The sequence below is a fragment of the Aristolochia californica genome, unplaced genomic scaffold, assembly GCF_029961685.1.
Source record: "Aristolochia californica isolate CCGP_79_NKW_82.1479 unplaced genomic scaffold, dmAriCali1.0.hap1 SCAF_6, whole genome shotgun sequence".
Classification (NCBI taxonomy): domain Eukaryota; kingdom Viridiplantae; phylum Streptophyta; class Magnoliopsida; order Piperales; family Aristolochiaceae; genus Aristolochia; species Aristolochia californica.
This window is the reverse complement of record NW_027182257.1, coordinates 35557376-35575858: the sequence shown is the minus strand read 5'-3', so window position 1 is coordinate 35575858 and position 18483 is coordinate 35557376. Positions and strand designations below refer to the sequence as shown.

General features: G+C 36.8%; 2 protein-coding genes across 4 annotated transcripts; one reads left to right on the top strand and one right to left on the bottom strand.

The window, feature by feature from the left end:
* Nucleotides 1-2397: 2397 nt before the first annotated feature.
* Nucleotides 2398-3901, top strand: LOC137935137 (basic leucine zipper 19-like). 3 transcript variants are annotated; one of them, XM_068779800.1, is made up of 3 exons: nt 2398-2503; nt 2611-2675; nt 2885-3901. In XM_068779800.1, the coding sequence occupies exon 3, from the start codon at nt 3058-3060 to the stop codon at nt 3775-3777; it is 720 nt and encodes a 239-aa protein (XP_068635901.1). In that variant the 5' UTR covers nt 2398-2503; nt 2611-2675; nt 2885-3057; the 3' UTR covers nt 3778-3901. The 3 variants fall into 3 exon arrangements, with proteins under 3 accessions (XP_068635901.1, XP_068635902.1, XP_068635903.1); XM_068779801.1 differs by having other exon boundaries at nt 2586-2675; XM_068779802.1 differs by having other exon boundaries at nt 2398-2675; nt 2895-3901.
* An 8328-nt stretch (nt 3902-12229) lies between these two features.
* On the bottom strand, nt 12230-14110 carry LOC137935359 (cytochrome P450 704C1-like). The gene is made up of 5 exons (XM_068780020.1): nt 13589-14110; nt 13234-13518; nt 12818-13150; nt 12512-12712; nt 12230-12409 (listed from the first exon to the last, which is right to left on the bottom strand). The coding sequence occupies exons 1-5, from the start codon at nt 14108-14110 to the stop codon at nt 12230-12232; spliced, it is 1521 nt and encodes a 506-aa protein (XP_068636121.1).
* Between the last annotated feature and the right edge of the window lie 4373 nt (nt 14111-18483).

The following is an 18483-nucleotide window of genomic DNA, read 5'->3' as shown; positions in this document are numbered from 1 at the left end:
ACTTGTCTAATACAAGAAAACAATAAACTCTAAGTACTGTAGTGAGTAAGTCAAGGTCGTTACTCACACATCTTGTTAAGCATGTCTCTGAGTCCAAATTCGCCGAACACCCTTGGTAGCGCTCCATATGACTTCGCAGTCACTACGAACCGTACATCGTCAGTGATGGGGGTTGGGTTTCGTTAGCAAATGGACGCTTGTGGAAGTGACTCAGTTTAGTTTGAACTGGACTCAACCCACCTTCCATTACCCAACCTACTCTTAATCAAACTCTCTACCCGTCCCTAGGGGTCACATGGAAACACAATAAAATATAGACAAAAAAATACCATGTGGTGATTATTTATAACACCTGAATCTCCTTACCACTTGGCAAAATCATTCCATAGCACTTCAAAATTATTTAACAACATTTAAAAGTTAATCAAACTAACTCCATAGCAGATGACTAGTCTTAATAATGCAAAAAGACACCTAAGTCCAAATTCACTGAACTCCCTAGGTAGTGCCCCATTGACTTCGCAGTCACTACGAACCATACCTTGTCAGTGATGGGGGTCGGGTTTTGTTGGCTAATGGACGCCCGTGTAGGCGACTCAACGTAGTTTGAACTGGACTCAACCCACCCTTGGTTACCCTGCCTACTCTTAATCAAACTTTGTACCCATCCTAGTAACAAGGGCAAACACAAGAAAATATAGACAAAAAAATACCATGTGGTGATTATTTATAACACGTGAATTTCCTCACCACTTGGCAAAATCATTCCATAGCACTTCAAAATTATTCAACAACATTTAAAAGTTAATTAAACTAACTCTATAGCAGATGCTAGTTTTAACAATACAAAAACACACCTAAGTCCAAATTCACCGAACTCCCCAGGTAGAGCCCCATTGGCTTCGCAGTCACTACGAACTGTACCTCGTCAGTGATGGGGATTGGGTTTTTTGGCTAATGGACGCCCATGCAGGCGACTCAGCCTAGTTTGAACTGGACTCAACCCACCCTTGGTTACCCTACCTACTCTTAATCAAACTTTGTACCCATCCTAGTAACAAGGGCAAATACAAGAAAACATAAAAAAAAAAAACAAAAAAAAACCAAATGGTGGATATTTATAACACCCAAATCTCCTCACCACATGGCATGATCTTTCCATGACACTTCAAAATTATTTGACAACAACTAACAACTGAAAATTCTGCAAATCTTATCTCAGTAGAATAAACTGCAACTTCATAAATCAAAGAATTAATCTAAATGCATAAATCAGAAATTAAATTAGCAACTTCAAAAAATATAACATTCAATGCATAAAAGTCCATAAACTAAAATACAGAAAATTAATAAATGCAAAGATCAATTCAATCAAGTTTCAGTTAAACTTTACAATAATTTTAATTTATCTCTAATTGATAGAAATTTCATTAATAGAAAATCGGAAATTAAATAGTAAAAAACACAAAAATCAATACAATAATCAAATACCTAAATTAAAATCAATATAATAATTAAACACAGTAATTAGATTCAATTAAAAAAAGCCCTAAAAAATCACCTTGCTAAATCGGTTTCTAAAATTCAAATTCGGGTTTGGAGGGTGAGTAGGGCTTCAATTTTGAGATAGGGGGAGGCGAGAGTGTAAAATGATAGGGTATTAAGAGAGGGGGTATTGAGAGAAAATTATAGGGTTCAGTTTTGAGAGAGCGGGCGGCAAGGAAATGAAATGATAGGCTTCGATTTTGAGAAAGGGGGCGACGAGAGGATAAATAGAAGGGAACAAAGAAGAAGTGTGAGACGTGGTTGAGATGAAGTCTAGGTTGAGAGGAAGAGAGGGTGGTTGAGAGGGGGGCATCGAGGGCAAGGCCAAGCGGCGGTAGCAGGGGAGTGTCGAAGGCGAAGCCGAGTGGCAGCAACAAGGGAGCAGTGGGGAGTGGCGGCAACTAGCACGATGAGAGGGCGAGAGGAGAGGAGAGGAGACGAGAAAGATCGAGCGGTGAGAGAGAGAGAACAAAAAAAATAAGAAGGGCTATGAGGGCTTACGTGGCATGAGATGATATGGCATGATGATGTGTTAAGGTATTTAATGACATGACATCTTACATAGATGATGACATGTCTATAAGATGATGTGTCAATTGACTCATCGAGGGCTGACATGGCATGATGATGTGGTGACACATAATCGATCAAAACTTACGTGTCATTTTGATTATACACGTGCAGTTGATTGGTCACAGTTGGATATTTTTCTAAAAATTTAAAAAATTAGATAAAAATCTAAAAGTCTCAAATACTAATTACAGTGAAGGTGGCTTCTCTCTTGCTTGAGAAGGAAACTCAGTAAGCAAGAGGGGTGAGGGCTGTATCCCTCCCATTGGGGAAAATCGGAAAGCAAGAAGCCTCCGCCTCCGTTTTTTTGTCCATGGAGGAGCAATCCTTCCTCTTCCAACGGAAAAAAAACAGAGGAGGAAGGCTTATTCCACTGCTTCTCCTGCAAGTAGGCTCTTTTTTATTTCTTAATTTATTGCTAAACTTTGTGTCTTTTGTCATTTTTCCAAGTCAATGAATTGAATTCTCAGAATGACGCCACCCAAGATGTGGCAGATTTTTACCGGAGAACGATAACAGCGGCATGAGGGAAGACCGATGCGAGTAGTCACAATTCGGAGGTACTTCTTGCTTCCACCATTAACCTTTCGAAGAAAGCTCTACATGTTTTTAGCTTCAGAAAATTCGGTAGAATCTGAAATCATGAGAGCGGGGCTTTTCTCGAAAATTCGGTTGAATCTCGAAAGGGTTTCTTTTTCTTGCCGCTTTTTCATCATAATCCAACGAAATATCTCTTAGCTTTTGTGTTCAACGTCTTCTTCTGCTGCAGCTGTCCTCAGAGTACGCATTGTCACCTAAGGAATAGTCGGAGTTCCGAGTTTTTGACAGGGGATCACAATTTCAGCAAATTTTGGTGTTTGCATCTGTTGCATACTCAAATTGGAGTTGTCACCTCCTTATTCTGCTTTTTTAGGTTAATAGCATCGACCTGTTGATCTTATCATGGGTGACGGGGAGGTTGATTTCTCCAACCAAGAGGTCTTTTCGAGTCCAAATATGGGCGACCAGTTTCCAAGCAGTTGTTCAATGGAGAGCTTCTTTGACGAGATTCTCAAAGACACCCATGCCTGTACCCACACTCACACATGTAACCCTCCCGGTCCTGACTTTTCCCATACTCACACCTGCTTCCATGTTCATACTAAGATCCTCTCTGGTCCTCCTGAGGACAAGGTTACGGCTGATGAAACCGCTGAATCCACTGAAAAATGCCCAAAGAAACGTCCAGTAGGTAACCGGGAAGCTGTTCGAAAGTACCGTGAGAAGAAGAAAGCCCGGGCTGCTTCTTTGGAGGATGAAGTTGTAAGATTAAGGGCAATTATCCAGCAGTTAATTAACCGTCTGCAGGCACAACCTGCACTTGAAGCTGAGATTGCTAGGCTTAAGCGCTTGTTGGTTGATATTAGAGGGAGGATCGAAGGGGGGATTGGGTCATTTCCTTGTCAGAAAATTGGGGAGGGAGGCGATGGGGTTATGAGCTCAGGAAATAGTTCAAACATTTCTGCTGGTTATTTATTGAATTCATGTGATATAAGGTTCAATGATCAACATTACTGTATGGATCCTGGTGTGCAAAGTGGAGGACTGAGGGGGCCTGGCTTTGGGGTTTGCGATATCAGTAATGTTCATTGCATGAGCAACCCGAATACTGGGTTGGAGTAAGCTGGTTGTGGTAGTCCGAATGTTGCATCAGCTGGTATTGCTTCCTCTTCAAGTAAATTTATAAGTAGAAGTTTCTTATTCTTTTTATTTTCAGTTATTTGTTTTAGAGTAGATATGGAAGTTTTACATGACTCGACTCGCACAGTAAAAAGTCCCACAGAGTCAGAATTAATATGGTGGAGTCTTACAAGAGTAACTCACGGGAAGAGGTTTCACATAAGAGTCTCAATTAAAGTTATTTTAGTTATGTTTGTCTTCTATTTATATTCAGATGTTCAATTGTAAAACGCTGGGTATACCTGGGATAAGGGTAGTTTAATTGGATTTTACTTATTTTTTCTATTATAAATAGAGACTCATGTACTCTAATTACAATAAGTTACATAAGTAGTTATGTTTTTCCAGAAATTCAACATTTACTTATTTTTACTTTCACCTTAAAAGCTTAAATTTTTATTTTATACTCAACACACGCACCCAAGTAGTTATTTTTTTTAGAAATTCAACATTTACTTACTTTTACTTTCACATTAAAAGCTTAAATTTTTATTTTACACTCAACTCACCCACCACCGCCCCCCCCCCCCCCGAGAAGCCACCTAGTCCAATAGAAAGTCCTTAGAAGTGGATTAGAAATCTGAAATATAATTAAAAATATTACAAATTTGGTATATTCTTTGTGTAGATGATTCCTTGTAATGCACATTGATTTAATTTAAATGATAAAACACACAAGATATGCAAATAAAGAAGAAAAAATTAGCAACCAGGTTTCACAAACCTATTACACGCCCCCTCCCTCCAAGTTTGTTCCTCATTGGACCGAATAGATTTATCAACTAAGCGCTATCTTTGAGTAATGGAACACGATCAAGTAAAACTCAAAGTGAATGAACCCTCCTTTACGGTCTGTCTAGGCAATGGTAAAGTTGGTAGGTTTACCATTTTAGGTATGAACTTCAAAATATTATCAATTTTTGGGTTGAAAACTCTCTTTTGAAATATAAATGAAAATCTAGTATAGAAAGTAGATTAGTAGCAAATAATTTAAAAATCTTAGCAACATAGGTTGTAGGATGCACATATGCTTTCTAAATGGTGCATGTAAAATTCACATGCCCTAAACACCCTCTGGTTGATCGGTTGGCAAAAGGTGTGTTGACCAAAGATAAATAGAAAGTTCTGGAAAGACTATTCAACATGGCCATTTGACTAGATAGTTTCATACACATGAAAAAAGGGTTGAAACGAATAAACCATCCAAACGAATACTATTTGATTGAATGATTCCTGTTAGGTTATGAAAACCCCAAGGAGATTTGGAAAGTTAGAATCGGGGTTGACAACTTGATTTGTGAGGCATGCAAGAGGAAAGTTTCAAATTGCCTCTATGAGTTAAGGAAGAATGAGTAAACCATTGGGCACATTGGGAAAGAACATCTTCTAGGAACATTGACTTTTAATTGCATCTCCATAGAAATTTCATCTAAAGGTACCTACCACATCTCTTTGACCCCTAGATACTTCATTTTGATGACGTAAGCAAGTTCATGAAATGCCCATTTGAACATTGACTCTTTGTCTACGAGAACAAGAATTGAGTATAAAGCATCTAGTGAAAGTACTAAAGAAGTAAGAGGACGTGAGGAAGAAAATCCCCAAAAGAGTGAGTTAGTATGGAAAGACCCTAGTCGACTCATGATAAGTGCGGGTATGGAATCAAGAATGTTAAGTTCTCCTTTCAACCCAAAGGACATGATCCATGGAGTAAAAGAGAGAAGACAAAATGAAGAAACCTAGTCATCTCGGCATGAGGAAGTTGGAAGAGTTGGTAAATAGAAAGGATAAACATATTGACAGAGTGGTTCCGTCCACTCTTGTTAGAGTTTGTAGTCTGAGTTAGGTATTTGGCGTTCCGCACCTTAAAACGGCTAGTCTTTTCGGGTTGTATTGGTTAGGTATCTGACTCAGAACTCCGAAGTTAAGCGAGCTTGGGCAAGAGTAATTCTAGGATGGGTGACCTCCTGGGAAGTATTCTTGCCTAGGACTTTAACATGGTATCAGAGCTAGGCACGCCACGGCCCGCGTTCGTATCTCGTGAGAAACGGCTCCAGAATGGGCGGGGTGGGTGTCAGAGTGGTTCCGTCCACTCTTGTTAGAGTTTGTGGTCTGAGTTAGGTATTTGGTTTTCCGCACCTTAAAACGGCTAGTCTTTTCGGGTTGTATTGGCTAGGTATTTGATTCAGAACTCCGAAGTTAAGCAAACTCGGGCAAGAGTAATTCTAGGATGGGTGACCTCCTGGGATGTATTCTTGCCTAGGACTTTAACACATATTAGATGCAAAGGGTTGTAGAAATAAGATGGAACTAGACCTTGAAATCATTGCATCTCATTTATGAGTTTTTGGAAGAAGAGAAAATAGCTAAGAAAGAAGCACCACTAAGGAATTAAAGAGAATGCAAAAAGAAACACTTTATGAAGTTGGGCAAAGGAAGAAAGGAAAACCTTAGATTTTAGAACAACTAAGGGATGAAGCAATAAGTGTATGTGTGCAAATAGATAATAGGACAAAAAGTTAAGAAGAAATAGTTGAGTTGATGAAGATTAGACCACATAGCAAGAAAGTTAAAGAGGAAGAAGAATTGGAACATGTCGACTAGCCACTTCCTCAAGCATTGTGGAATTATAGGTTCTAATGTGTTAGAACCAATGAGAAGCCCATAAGTTATAGAGACTGAAGATGACGATGATGCCTCTAAGGAAAATAGGAAGAAGAATTTGTTGCATGATTAGGAACAAGAGAGGACGGATGGCTATAGGCAAGCTTTTGCTATGATATGTTCATGATTATGTGATAACATAGTGCCCCTCTATTACATGATAAGACTCATTTTGATGTAATGAGAGTGAAAGTTTCTTTTGAAACCTAATACTACTCATGTTTGATTGTATACTTACATAATTTGAATGTTTTTTTATAACTTATATGTATTTTGTGTCTTGTTTGTGTTGATGATGCACACGAATGATCGAGCATCTTGTTCCTATGCTAAGTGAGGGCAATGGCGACAAACATTAAAAATTGGACAAAAAGGATAAATAGAGAAATGCAACAGAGCTAAAACTTTGAAATCACAAATCTCTTTTGATGTGTAATAAAGGAGCTAAGAAATTTTAAAGAAAAATTAGTGAAAGTAGGGTGAACAAAGTTGCATACGAATGAGAATGAAAGAAGGAGAAAATAAAAATTTGAGGGAAGTAAATGTTTATAATAAATCCAAAAATCAAAGGAAGGAGAAGCTAGAAGCAGAAGCATAAGGTAATGAAGAAAATGAAAAAGATGAAAGGAATGTTGATGATAAAATATGAGAGAAAATGAATCTCTAAAATGGGACCGAGCTAGGAGAGAAGCCCAAAAATGAAAAGGTGGCACTAAAAAGTAGATGATGTAGCCCAAAATGAGGCCATTCACCCTAGAAGAAGATGATGAAGAGAGCACACTTAGGAGGATGAAGTCATTGCTGAGTCAACATCATATGGGTACCGTATGTGAGCTGGGTTTAGGACATCGTGAGATAGTTTTGTCTATATCCAGTGTGCACATTAAAGTATTGATTGGACTTTTTCCTAGTACGAAAAGGACCAGGAAGGAGGCACCTCTACTTTATTGGTTATCGTGCCCACTTAAAGCACTGGGTAGCCAAGCGTAGAGTGAATAACTGTTGAAAGTATCTAAGTAGTAAGCTCAGCCCAAGATGAGTGCTCTCCTAAATTGACTCTCCCAAAGTCCCCCCGGTTGTACAATCGAAACATCGATGGGTTCTCTGCCCATGCCGGGATGGTGTTACATAAGTATTGAGAATTCCACATAAGGTCACAATAACACAAGCCATTTATCATTATGATAAGTGTCAAGTTTCATCAGTAAAGTTAAGAGCCTCAAGGACTCCATCAAGTTAGTGAATTTTTTTTCTTTTCTAGAAATTTAACATGGTATCATAGCAAGTTTTGTGAGTTGACTTGGTCAACCCATGGAGATAATGTGATCATTTTTTGATCTATCATCTCTAGTAGTTGAGGCTTGTATTTTTTATTTTTTCCTTCTTTTATGTTCCAATACCCATTGTTTTCTTGTCATTTGTACCTCTATAATAAAAAAATTATATTAAAAATTATATATTTACAAAAATATATTTGAGTTTATTTTTCAACACAAAGATAACCTTGCCAATCTGAGTTTTTTACAAAGAGAAATCGATATTTGAAGCACCAAAGGTCAGACAACAAGAGAGGTTTGAGTAGCAATAGAAAGATTCAACTTTTGAGCTAATTTATACCATCAAGAATGAGACTTTATATAGAGAATTATACATCTAAAAGTCTATTTTCTCAATCTGAGTTTTCAATATGGAGAAATCTGACCAAAGAAGAAAGTATACTTAGTTTGGCCAAATTAAAGAGTCTGAAATATATCAGATTTTTTCTATATAAAAATATATTTTATGAAAAAAAATTATACTTAGATAAAAGGTATCAAAGTCTATTTTTAGAAGGAGGAAATTTCATGTCAATTTGATCTAAATTTAAGGAGATATTAACATTGGAATTAACAAGGGTCCAGCTACAAAAAGAAGAAAATCAAGAAGTCATAAAAGATTCAAGATCAAAGATTTTTACGATAGATATTAATTTAAATCTCTTTGAGTTTGGTTTCTTGGGCAACAATGATTGACAGTGATCCAATTTGGTTTTCCATGCAATTTCCAACAAGCCTCAACTAAATGAATAAATGCTCCACAATAACTACAAAACCAAGTCAGACTACCTATCCATTAGAAGGAGTTATCATTGGTCCTCCCTCCTTTTCAGCCACGTCATTTAATTTTCCCCAACCTCTGTTGTTGGTACCTCCTCCTCTTCCTTGAGTGTACATGGCAAATGTTTCTGTAGGCATTGTTGCAGTTTTATAGTCTTTATTTAGTGCCTCTCTCTACTTCTCTTGAACAACAATGTTAGTGAATACAACTAGGCTGACTTCCATTCTTTCAGTAGACCTCTAAACCAACCAAAGTATTAATACAAGTCTTCCCTTGTTTAGTTATAATACATGAATTGAAAGAGAACATATAAATTTTGCAAACTATTAGAACTTAAATGCAATTTAGCACCACTCTCCCAAATAATCTTTGTAGATTTCAAGTAAACTACATTATCAACCACATGTTCTTCCATATTGTTAGTTAACCAACTAATAACAAGCAAACCATAGGAAGAGGGCTTAGTTAAATGATTAGATAGGTTTCTAATAATTAAAAGTCTCTTAATTGACCATGCTAGCTCAAGTAATTTGACAATCCATTAAGTGAAATTGTTTTAATTCTTAGAAATTCACTTTTGCTAAGCATGTGTATAAGATTTTCTTCAACCATGAAGTAAATAAGTAAAATTGAGATAAAAAACACCAATGAACTAGGGATTGATCCATGAGAGCTAAATAAGGAAAGTGAATTAGAGGGGTACTAGGATATCCATGCAAGTAAACCATTCTATGCAGGTTTCATGCAAGAGTTCTTACAACATTAGAAATTCACATAGACAAAGTAGGGTTTCCTTAAGGCAAAAGACTGATCAAATTAGGAAATATAGCAATCCAACAATGAAAAGTGAGTCAAAGGAGTTTCTGAAAACTCCTTAAGTGTTTAGCAATCAAATTTTGAAGGGAAAAAGACGACTAAAAATAGGTATTGTTTCAAGTATTGCTGCAGATCTAGTGTGGTTTATAGGTGAGAAAACAATCCAAAAATTGTATAAAAGTAAAAAAGGCATCAAACCAATGTACATGGGGGATTTCTAAATCAACAACTATTAGGTTAAGCCTAGGATTCCATTAATTAAGCTTCACGAGCTCTCTTATATGAATGTGTGGTAGATGAAGAGGGAAGAGAGATGGAGAAATGAGAGTGAAAGAGAAACGAAAGGAGGTCAAATGTGGGATGAGAGATTGAGAGGAAAGGAAAATGATTCAGGTTTCGAGTTTGTAATACTCGACCCCTTCCATCCTTGCTTCCTTTTATAATTATCACTAAGTCAAAGATTATAAGATTGCTCCTTTACATGGGCTAGAATAAGTCACACAAACAAAAAGATGAAATATAAGATTAATAACAACTTTTATTCAGTAGCTTTAACCTCCAACAAGATCTTGGTTTAAGTAGCATCTTTCTTTCTAGAATATGTGCTCTTATACTTTGAGAAATCGTATTATTTTAGTTTATTGACTTGTTGGGGCATTTAAAAGGGGGTATTTACACATATCGAATATTTGGGGGTGGTTTTCAAACTCCAAGAATCATCGAACTTATACTTTGAAATCTTTGAATAATCTTGGTCAAGTTTGACTGAAATAGATTATTGTTCAAATCATAAATTGTGAGCTTGTATTATGAAATTACATTTGAGATGCATTGCTTTATGTCTTGTCCCCTATTTGAAATACCAATATGAGTTTATTGAGCTTATATTTTGGAATTTGGTTGTTCAAGAAACACTGAGTTGTTGTTACCTTGATTAGGTACTTAGGATAGGTCTACCTATCTAGTTGAACTTTAATTGTGAAATTTGTCTATGGGAGAGACATTTATATTGGGCTAAAGGGTAAGCAAGTAACTTTTAAAAAACAATAGTCACACACTTGGCAAGACAAGACCATTCATATCTCAACTTGATAGAGAGAAGTTATGTGTGGCTGAGGAGAAAAAGCTAAGATGCCCTGCTACTATTGTTGTTGAATCAAAAGTCTTTGTGTAGGTAGTATTGAAAATCTCATCTTTCAGTCTAGGCCTGGTGTGCCTAGTGAGTTATTGATGTGAATCCTTGTGTGGGTCTAGGTAGGATTGCCGAAGTAACTATTGAAGATTCCTTTTGCGGATCCAAGTTGTGTGCCTAGCTTGTTATTGTAAATCTATGTGAGGGTGAGCCTATGTAAGTTGCTTGTTGCAGTTAAGTGAGTAGAGTAAATCCTTGATTGAGCAAAATTATAATTGGTCATAGAAGAAATTTGTTGTAAGTGTCACTTGACATCCTAGACATAGTTGAACTCCAACGTACAAAACACCTTACGAGTGAACTAGCGATCGAGGATAGAATTATGAACCAATATAAAATTTGCTGATTGTGTCTAAACATTTGATTGTGAAACACATTTCGCATATTGAACCGTACAAGATTTTGAACACACACGTAAATTAAAAAAGGAGTCAAAAAATTTAGCAGCAAAACTAAAGAAACCTATTGAGACTCTCTGCCTCCCTTCCCCAAGGTTTGTTCCTCATCATACCTAACATTGGTTTGTTCCTCGTTGTACCTAACATAGGTTTGTTCCTCATGATAGCTAATCAAGACTGTTTTCTTCCATGGTGATCTACATAAGGAAATTAATATAGGAAACCAAAGTATTTGAAAGGAATCATTGAGAAAATATTGTGGGTAAAGTGCAAAAATTGATTTAGGGACTTAAATAAAACATCTCTCTCATGGTTTAAAAAATATCATCAAAGGATGGAAAGTTATGGATTACACAACCAGAGTTAGATGACTCTTTATTCATACAGAAGGAGAGGTTCCCCCATTGCCATCACTTTAGAATATATCAATGACATATTACTAGAGACAATGATAATTTATTTGTCATTTGCAGCAACTCATACACAATCATTTTCAAATCAAAGAATTGAATCTATTAAAATACTTTTTGGGCATTGAAATAAGGTTGTCACAAATCAATTATGCATCAAAATTACTTGACCAATCTAAATCGTCCATGTGCAAGCGTGTGAGTACCCCTATCGCTCTTGGTTGCAATGTCAATTAAGTTATGGATGATGTTATTGAACATCCACAACAATATGTTTGCTTAGCATGGGTTTTGTAATATTCAACTATAATATGTAGAAAGATTATTTACGTGGCAAAAACCATTGTTAGTTAATGCATTCGCCATATTATTGTCATGTAGAGGCATTGAAAATAATTGTTTGATACATTTAAAGGAACCTTGCATAGATGTTGCATTGGCGGGTTGTGACCCTGTTAGATTGAGCCTATCAAATATGGTATTCTGATTCTAACCGGTAAATGATATTGATACTAGCAGGTATGGTAGTTATACTATTTTTGTCAGCCCTAGCTTAATCTCTTGGAAATGTATGAAAAACCATATGATGGTTATATCCAGTACTAAAGCAGAATATTATGTGATGAGGGTTAACCTTATCTTACTTGATCAATGAAACACCATTAAACTTGAATACTATTTCATACGAGAACAAGTTAACTAAATAGCTATTCAGACATCTTGCTGACATCCCCACCAAGCATGATTACCTTTGTAACAAACTTTCCATCTTTAATACCATCCACGATTTTGCTCCAAATATATAGTATTCAAACATGTTATCTTGAGAAAGCCTGGAGATGGAGGCCCCCGTCAAGATGAAGTGTGAACATTGTCTTGTACTTCACTTCCTTCTTCTCATCCTCCAATTGAAACCTGAAGTAGTGCAGAAGAACCATGGAGATTATCTTCATTTGTCGATATGCAAATTCCTTGCCCAAACAGATTCGAGGGCCGGCCTGCAATAATGGCGAAACATTCGTCAATATTCATTTATGCTTCGCCTGTTTCATCCGATGGTGCATTGTGCGTTAATTAAAGTGGACGTGGGAAGAGCTAACATGAAATGCCACAAATTTGAAAGATGATTCAGGCCGGAAAATCCCATTCTCGATCCATCTCTCTGGTCTAAATTCCTCGGCGTCCTCTCCCCATATCGTTTTCATCCTTCCCATGGCGTATGCCATGTAATTGATTCCGTCTCCCTTGTTCAATCTAAAACCGTCCGGAAGCACATCGTCCACCTCTGCACACTTCCCATCCTGAAATTTTACCTTGTCTATCAGTCATTGGAAAATAGAAAACGAAACAGAGAAGCTAAATGCTTTCCATTCATTAAACTCAAAGAGGAAGATGAAGTATAATACAATAGGAACAGCAGGGTAGAGTCTTAAGGTTTCAGTTAGAGCTGCGTGGAGATAATGCATCTTTTCCAGTATTCCATCCGTTAACTTCGACACGAAATCATCCATGTTTTTTTTATCTTCTTGGATCACGTCCCGAACTTGTTGAAACACTTTCTCCTGAATCGAAGGGTGCTTACAGAGCATGTAAAAGAACCACGACAGAGTGTTTGCGGTAGAGTCTTTTCCAGCAATTATGAAATTTAAGATTATATTTCTAAGGTGTCGGTCTTTCATGTTTTCTGGATCCCTTTCGCTCTCTGCCAGGAACCTTGAAAGCAGATCTTCCTTAACATTCTGTGAAGAAACAAAAACGGTAGTAGTCAAAGGATATGATGCCTCATCCAGAAAATGATAAGAACTTCTGCCAGTAAACTTACATCATCGCTTAGATTATGGTGTCTTTCCCTCTTGTTCCGGATTTGGCTATACACGAAATCATCAACTAAATCGATGTTTTTCCGAAGCCTAGCTTCTGAACCCACATTCAGCCGCCTCTTAATCTTCCACAGAAAATCTGCATATCGCCAATAGACCAAGGCATTTGATTCATCGAACGCCTTGATGAATGCACTCGCAGATTTGCTCGATCCCTCCAAGCAATTCAAGTCCACCCCAAAACCCACTTCGAATATTGAATCCAAAGCGCATTTCATTAGCAAGTCCTGAAGCGAAACATATAATCAATCAGATTGAAGAACCACAAGGAAAGCTGAATATCACCATGGAGCATACTTGAATATCAAAGCCACTTCTTTCTTCTGAAAACTTGTGAACGATCAGCGCAAGTTTGATTGAGTTTTTCCGGAAGATGCCGCAGCTGAAGTCTCTGAGGACCCTAGTGGAGAACTCAAAGCTGGCGAGCTTCCTCTGTTTGCGCCACTTATCGCCATCAACAGCAAAGATGCCATCGCCGAAGAGATCGCTCACGATGGTGTAGGTGTACTGACCCTTGGGGTAATTATCGAATTTGGTTTTGAGAATATGCTCTACGTTCCGTGGATCAACGGTGTAGAGTTCGCTGTGTTTGAGCCCGAGGAGTCGGAAAGTCGGGTACCGACGGCTGAAGTCAGTGAGGTAATCAAATAGATTGTCGAAGTAGAAAAGTTGATGGAAGACGGTCGCCACGGCAGGTGCGTAAAGAGGGTTGGTCGTCGACTTCCCTGTGAAGATTCTGAGCAGGAAGATGAAGAAGCTGATTAAGAGAAGAAATATTGGAATCCCTGTTGCAACGAGGGCTGACAAGCAGAAATCCATCTGTGAATTGGGTTGTGAAGAGAATCTGAAAAAGAAAAAGGGAATTTGTTTGCAAGAACTAGAAGAGACGTTTGTCACATATACGAAGAGACTGATCTTACTGGAAATCTATTGATGGCTGATAATGGCTGTTTTGTCACCTGCTTATTTACCAGATTAATATTGCATAATTGGGTAAATGGGTAAAATAAGTAAATAAAAATTTTAAATTTTTAAAAAACTAAAAATTATAAATTATAAATAGAAATAGAAATATTGTAAAAGAAATTATATATTAAATAGTCTCCTTCTAAAAAAGTCCACCAAAATACAATGTGGCCTTTCACAGAGAAAATATCCTTTAAAATGAACGTAAGAGAACGTCATTTAAAATACACCTAGATTTGTTTCAACTCTTGCTCTCCGTGGACACAAAGACAGAACAAAACTTAACAGTGAGAACAAATGAAATAAGACAGAAAACTACTACGTGACGAAGACGGAGGCTCGATTATGAATTTATATAATTTTTCTGTTCGAGTCTGAAGATAGCTTTCAGTAGACAGGGAAAAAGATCCAACTGAAAGACGATAGCTTGACACAGACTAATTGGATTTGGATATTTGGACAAGAGCAAGAGAAGTTGGCATTGCTCTTACCGTCATCTCCTTGAAGGATGGTATTGATAACTTCCATTGCAATTATCTTCATTTGTCGATAATCAAACTCCTTCCCTAGACAGATTTGACGACTGCCTTGCAATGAAATGCAAGTATAAAATAGCTCACTGGTCATCTGTATGCTCACGTGTTTCCTATAACCAGTGATCGTGTTCAGGTGCATGAGAACCATGATTTTGCAATTTGGGATCGGGATTTGATTCGGCCATGCCTGGTTAGGGCCAGAAATATAATTTAAATTATAAAAAAAAGATAAAAATATTTATTATGATATATAATATAATATGTATAATTAGTTACATATTGTCATAATATTTTAGCATAAACTTAGTGGATTGTGAGTCTTAAGTACATGTTTGATAGAAGAGAAAAACACGAATATAAAGTTTAATAGTAAATTTATCAATACCCAATTCAACACCCAATAGTCCCGTGCCAACTCGGTTGTATAACATTTTATAAAGAGATTCGAACAAAATAGGACTAAAAAATATAAAATTTTTAAAATAAAATAAAAAAAAACAACTTAAAATATCTTGATTAGCCCTTGTCAATTTTAATTGTCCATTGGCTTTATAGTATATTTCTATATAATGGCCATATTATCCACAGTAAGTGCATGCCTTGGAATCCTTGTAATAGCATTGAACTATAGTGTGGCCAATTTTTTTACAACGAATACATTCTTTCCCAGCTGCTCTGCCAGCACCAGTCCTTCCACCTCTTCCTCTGCCTCCTCTATGACCTCTACCTTGGTCTCAGCCGCGATCAGATGATGATCCTCTATGATCGGAATACATAGTGTACTTCAGTAGAGAAAGAAGTATTTGGAATATGAAGTAGTGTTGTGCATACATCATCAAACTTGGGGATAGCATAAGCACTCAAAAGTTGACTTTTGGCAATCTCAATATGGGGTTTAACATTTGCATGATAAATAACAGTAATTAAGGCTTCCTTCTGTTTGTCTTGGATAGAAATATATGTGGTTGAAGGTTCAGCTAACTTCCACTCTTGAAGAAAGCCTCTAAAGCAGGCCGAGTACTCATGGATATTTTCTCCTTGTTTAATATTCAACATTCTTTGGAGAATGTCATATGGTCTATGTAGAGTATCCAGGCAAGAATACAATTTAACACATGTCTCCTAAATTTGTTTAGCAGTGTCAAGATGAATGACATTGTTGGAGAAATGTTCTTCCATGCTATTGATTAGCCAACTAATCACCAAAGTATTATTTTTCAACTATTTATTATAAAAAATATCATCTTCATCACTAGGTGGTCCTCGGGTGGTGAGACGACCAAGTAGGTCTTTTGTTATAAGAAACCTCTGAACCGATGTGGACCAAATCATAAAATTTGATACCCCATGTAAGGGTATGGTGGTAATTCTCAGTATATCACTTTTGATATTCATATTCTCTTCAACCATGATAGGCCCTTCCTCAAAAAAAATTCTAATAATAACACCAAGTAGTACTCTTCAAACAAATCGATGTATGGGAAATTTTAGCATTGATGCTAAATTATCATTCTGATTTTTTTCTCTAATACCACTCATAAGAGACTCAATAACAATCTTCTATATCAGGGGATTCTTGTTCCCACGAAAAAAAATTTCAAGAATCTGATCATGGACTGGTCTCGATAAACAGAATTTCCAAACTGGCAAAACTGTTTTGATATCTTATTCTAGATAGAGAGGCATGCATATCCATAATATAATAATATGAAAGTATTCACATACTCGTCCTTAAATCACCTTCTAAAATTTGGAAACCAGTAACATAAAAAAAAATTGAAAACTTATCTCACTGCTTGTGTTCTTTCTTCACAAAAGAGCCTTCTTTGAGTGGTGTTGATCATCACTTCTTTAGAGCATTCCCTTAACGAGGGATCCTAAATTTAATGCTCTGATACCATGTTGAATTTAGGATCCCTTTTCCATAATTCCGAGCAAGAGAAAGAAGAAAGAAAAAAGAAGAAAAGGTAAGAAGAGCTTTCGGGTAGAGATAAGAAAAAATAAAAGAGAAAAGAGAGGTGGCGCCAAGCAAAGAGAGCGAGAGAGAGATTAACTCAAGAAGGAGATGTATAACTTGATTAATTCTGAATTAAAACACCTCTATTTATAGTAGAGGAAGAGTTAGAATCCTTATACAATTTGCATTTCAATCCTAATTACATTCCAACTCTAACTCTCTAAGATAATACTATTCAAACCAATCTCCTAGAAGAATTATATGAGTTGAACTAGAACTCTTTCTTCATTCACGTGAATATAAGGGAGGAGGCCAGCTCATGGCCTTATCCTTGTGGGTCCCTCATGATCTTCCAGCTTATCTTGATAAGGTTGCCAGTTCGTGAGATATTTGTGGGTCCCTTGATCTTCAAGTCTTCTAACTCAATTCAGCTTGTGCTTCTTAATTCCTCAACTAGTGCTTGCTTGGGTGAGGACTCTTTTTGGTGTCCCATGTCCTCATGGTGGGTCCCACATTGTAACATTCTCATTCTCACCTCCGCTAGCCTTCACCACCTCTCACCTCTTCCACAAAAATCCTTGTCAGTCGCCTCTCATTCCCTCCCGCCTAGGGTCTACATCAACGTCGCTTGTCATGTCATCACATTCATCACTGTTTGGTTGCCATTTCATTGCAAGGTACAAAGCCACTTAACCAAACTTTCACCTTATCAATTTAGTTTTTTGGAAAGTGCTTAGACTAATTTTAATGACTCTTAGAATAATTTTAGTATTGAATCCTATGAAATGGATTCCAAACGGCTCAATTCATGGATTTGAGTAGCCAAGTTAGACCTTTGCTTATTCATTCCTCACTTTTCATTTCTCAATATTGGAATAGAATCTCATTAATTTAATATGAGTGACCAAGTTTCAATTTATTTTATGGTGCTTCACTGCCAATGAGTTGTTATAATATGAATTTCCTGAAATACTACGTTTTAGATTATAGCCATTTTGTGTTGATAAATTAAAAATCTTGTGAATGTTGTTCTTTACTATTATCATCTTCATGTTAAACTATTTTTTTATTAATTTAATATTCTCTCTATTGAATCAATCTAGAATCTATTGCAACTGGCTCATTGGAAAAATAAACTGGAAATTTTAGGGAAGAAATGCTAGTGCCTTCATAAATCCTTTTTTCAAAGGATTCCAAAAAGTATTAAATACTTAAAAGGATTTCCATTGGTTATATACCTGTCTATTGTTAAGTTGTGGAGCCTAATCAACACCTTACACTGAGTCAGTACGCGGATCGACCATCATGGTAAGGTTGCCATGGGGGTTGAAAGGGGGGACAGGGAACCCCCGAAAGGTCCACGATTGGGCCACCACTATTAGGGTTAATCATTGGAGAAGGATCTTGAGTTACGGCCTGAGAGACGTTAGAGAAAAACACATATGAGTGTGTGCAATTTCTCTTGTAAACTATTTTATCTTCATAGTGGATTACTACAGCAGCGGAAGATAGGACATAGTCTTACCTTGAGGTAAACATGTATAAATCTTGTTATATTTTGTGATTATTATTATTGATCTTGTTAGTTTAGAATTAGGGCATCTAATTCCTAACATCTCTTGTATAAAGCATGAATTCCACTAAAACAAAACTAATGATGATATATGACACGTCCCTAAAAATTTTGAGTTATTGTCATCATCGTTGCCTTTATATGTTTGCACTTACTCGTG

Excerpts from the sequence above, each read along its gene's own strand:
- LOC137935137 (XM_068779800.1), top strand. The coding sequence starts at position 3,058 with ATGGGTGACGGGGAGGTTGATTTCTCCAACCAAGAGGTCTTTTCGAGT.
- LOC137935359 (XM_068780020.1), bottom strand. The coding sequence starts at position 14,110 with ATGGATTTCTGCTTGTCAGCCCTCGTTGCAACAGGGATTCCAATATTT. Across the intron at positions 13,151-13,233 it reads ACCATAATCTAAGCGATGAT|AATGTTAAGGAAGATCTGCT; the intron begins GTAAGTTTACTG and ends GTTTCTTCACAG. Across the intron at positions 12,713-12,817 it reads TCTACCCTGCTGTTCCTATT|GATGGGAAGTGTGCAGAGGT; the intron begins GTATTATACTTC and ends GTAAAATTTCAG.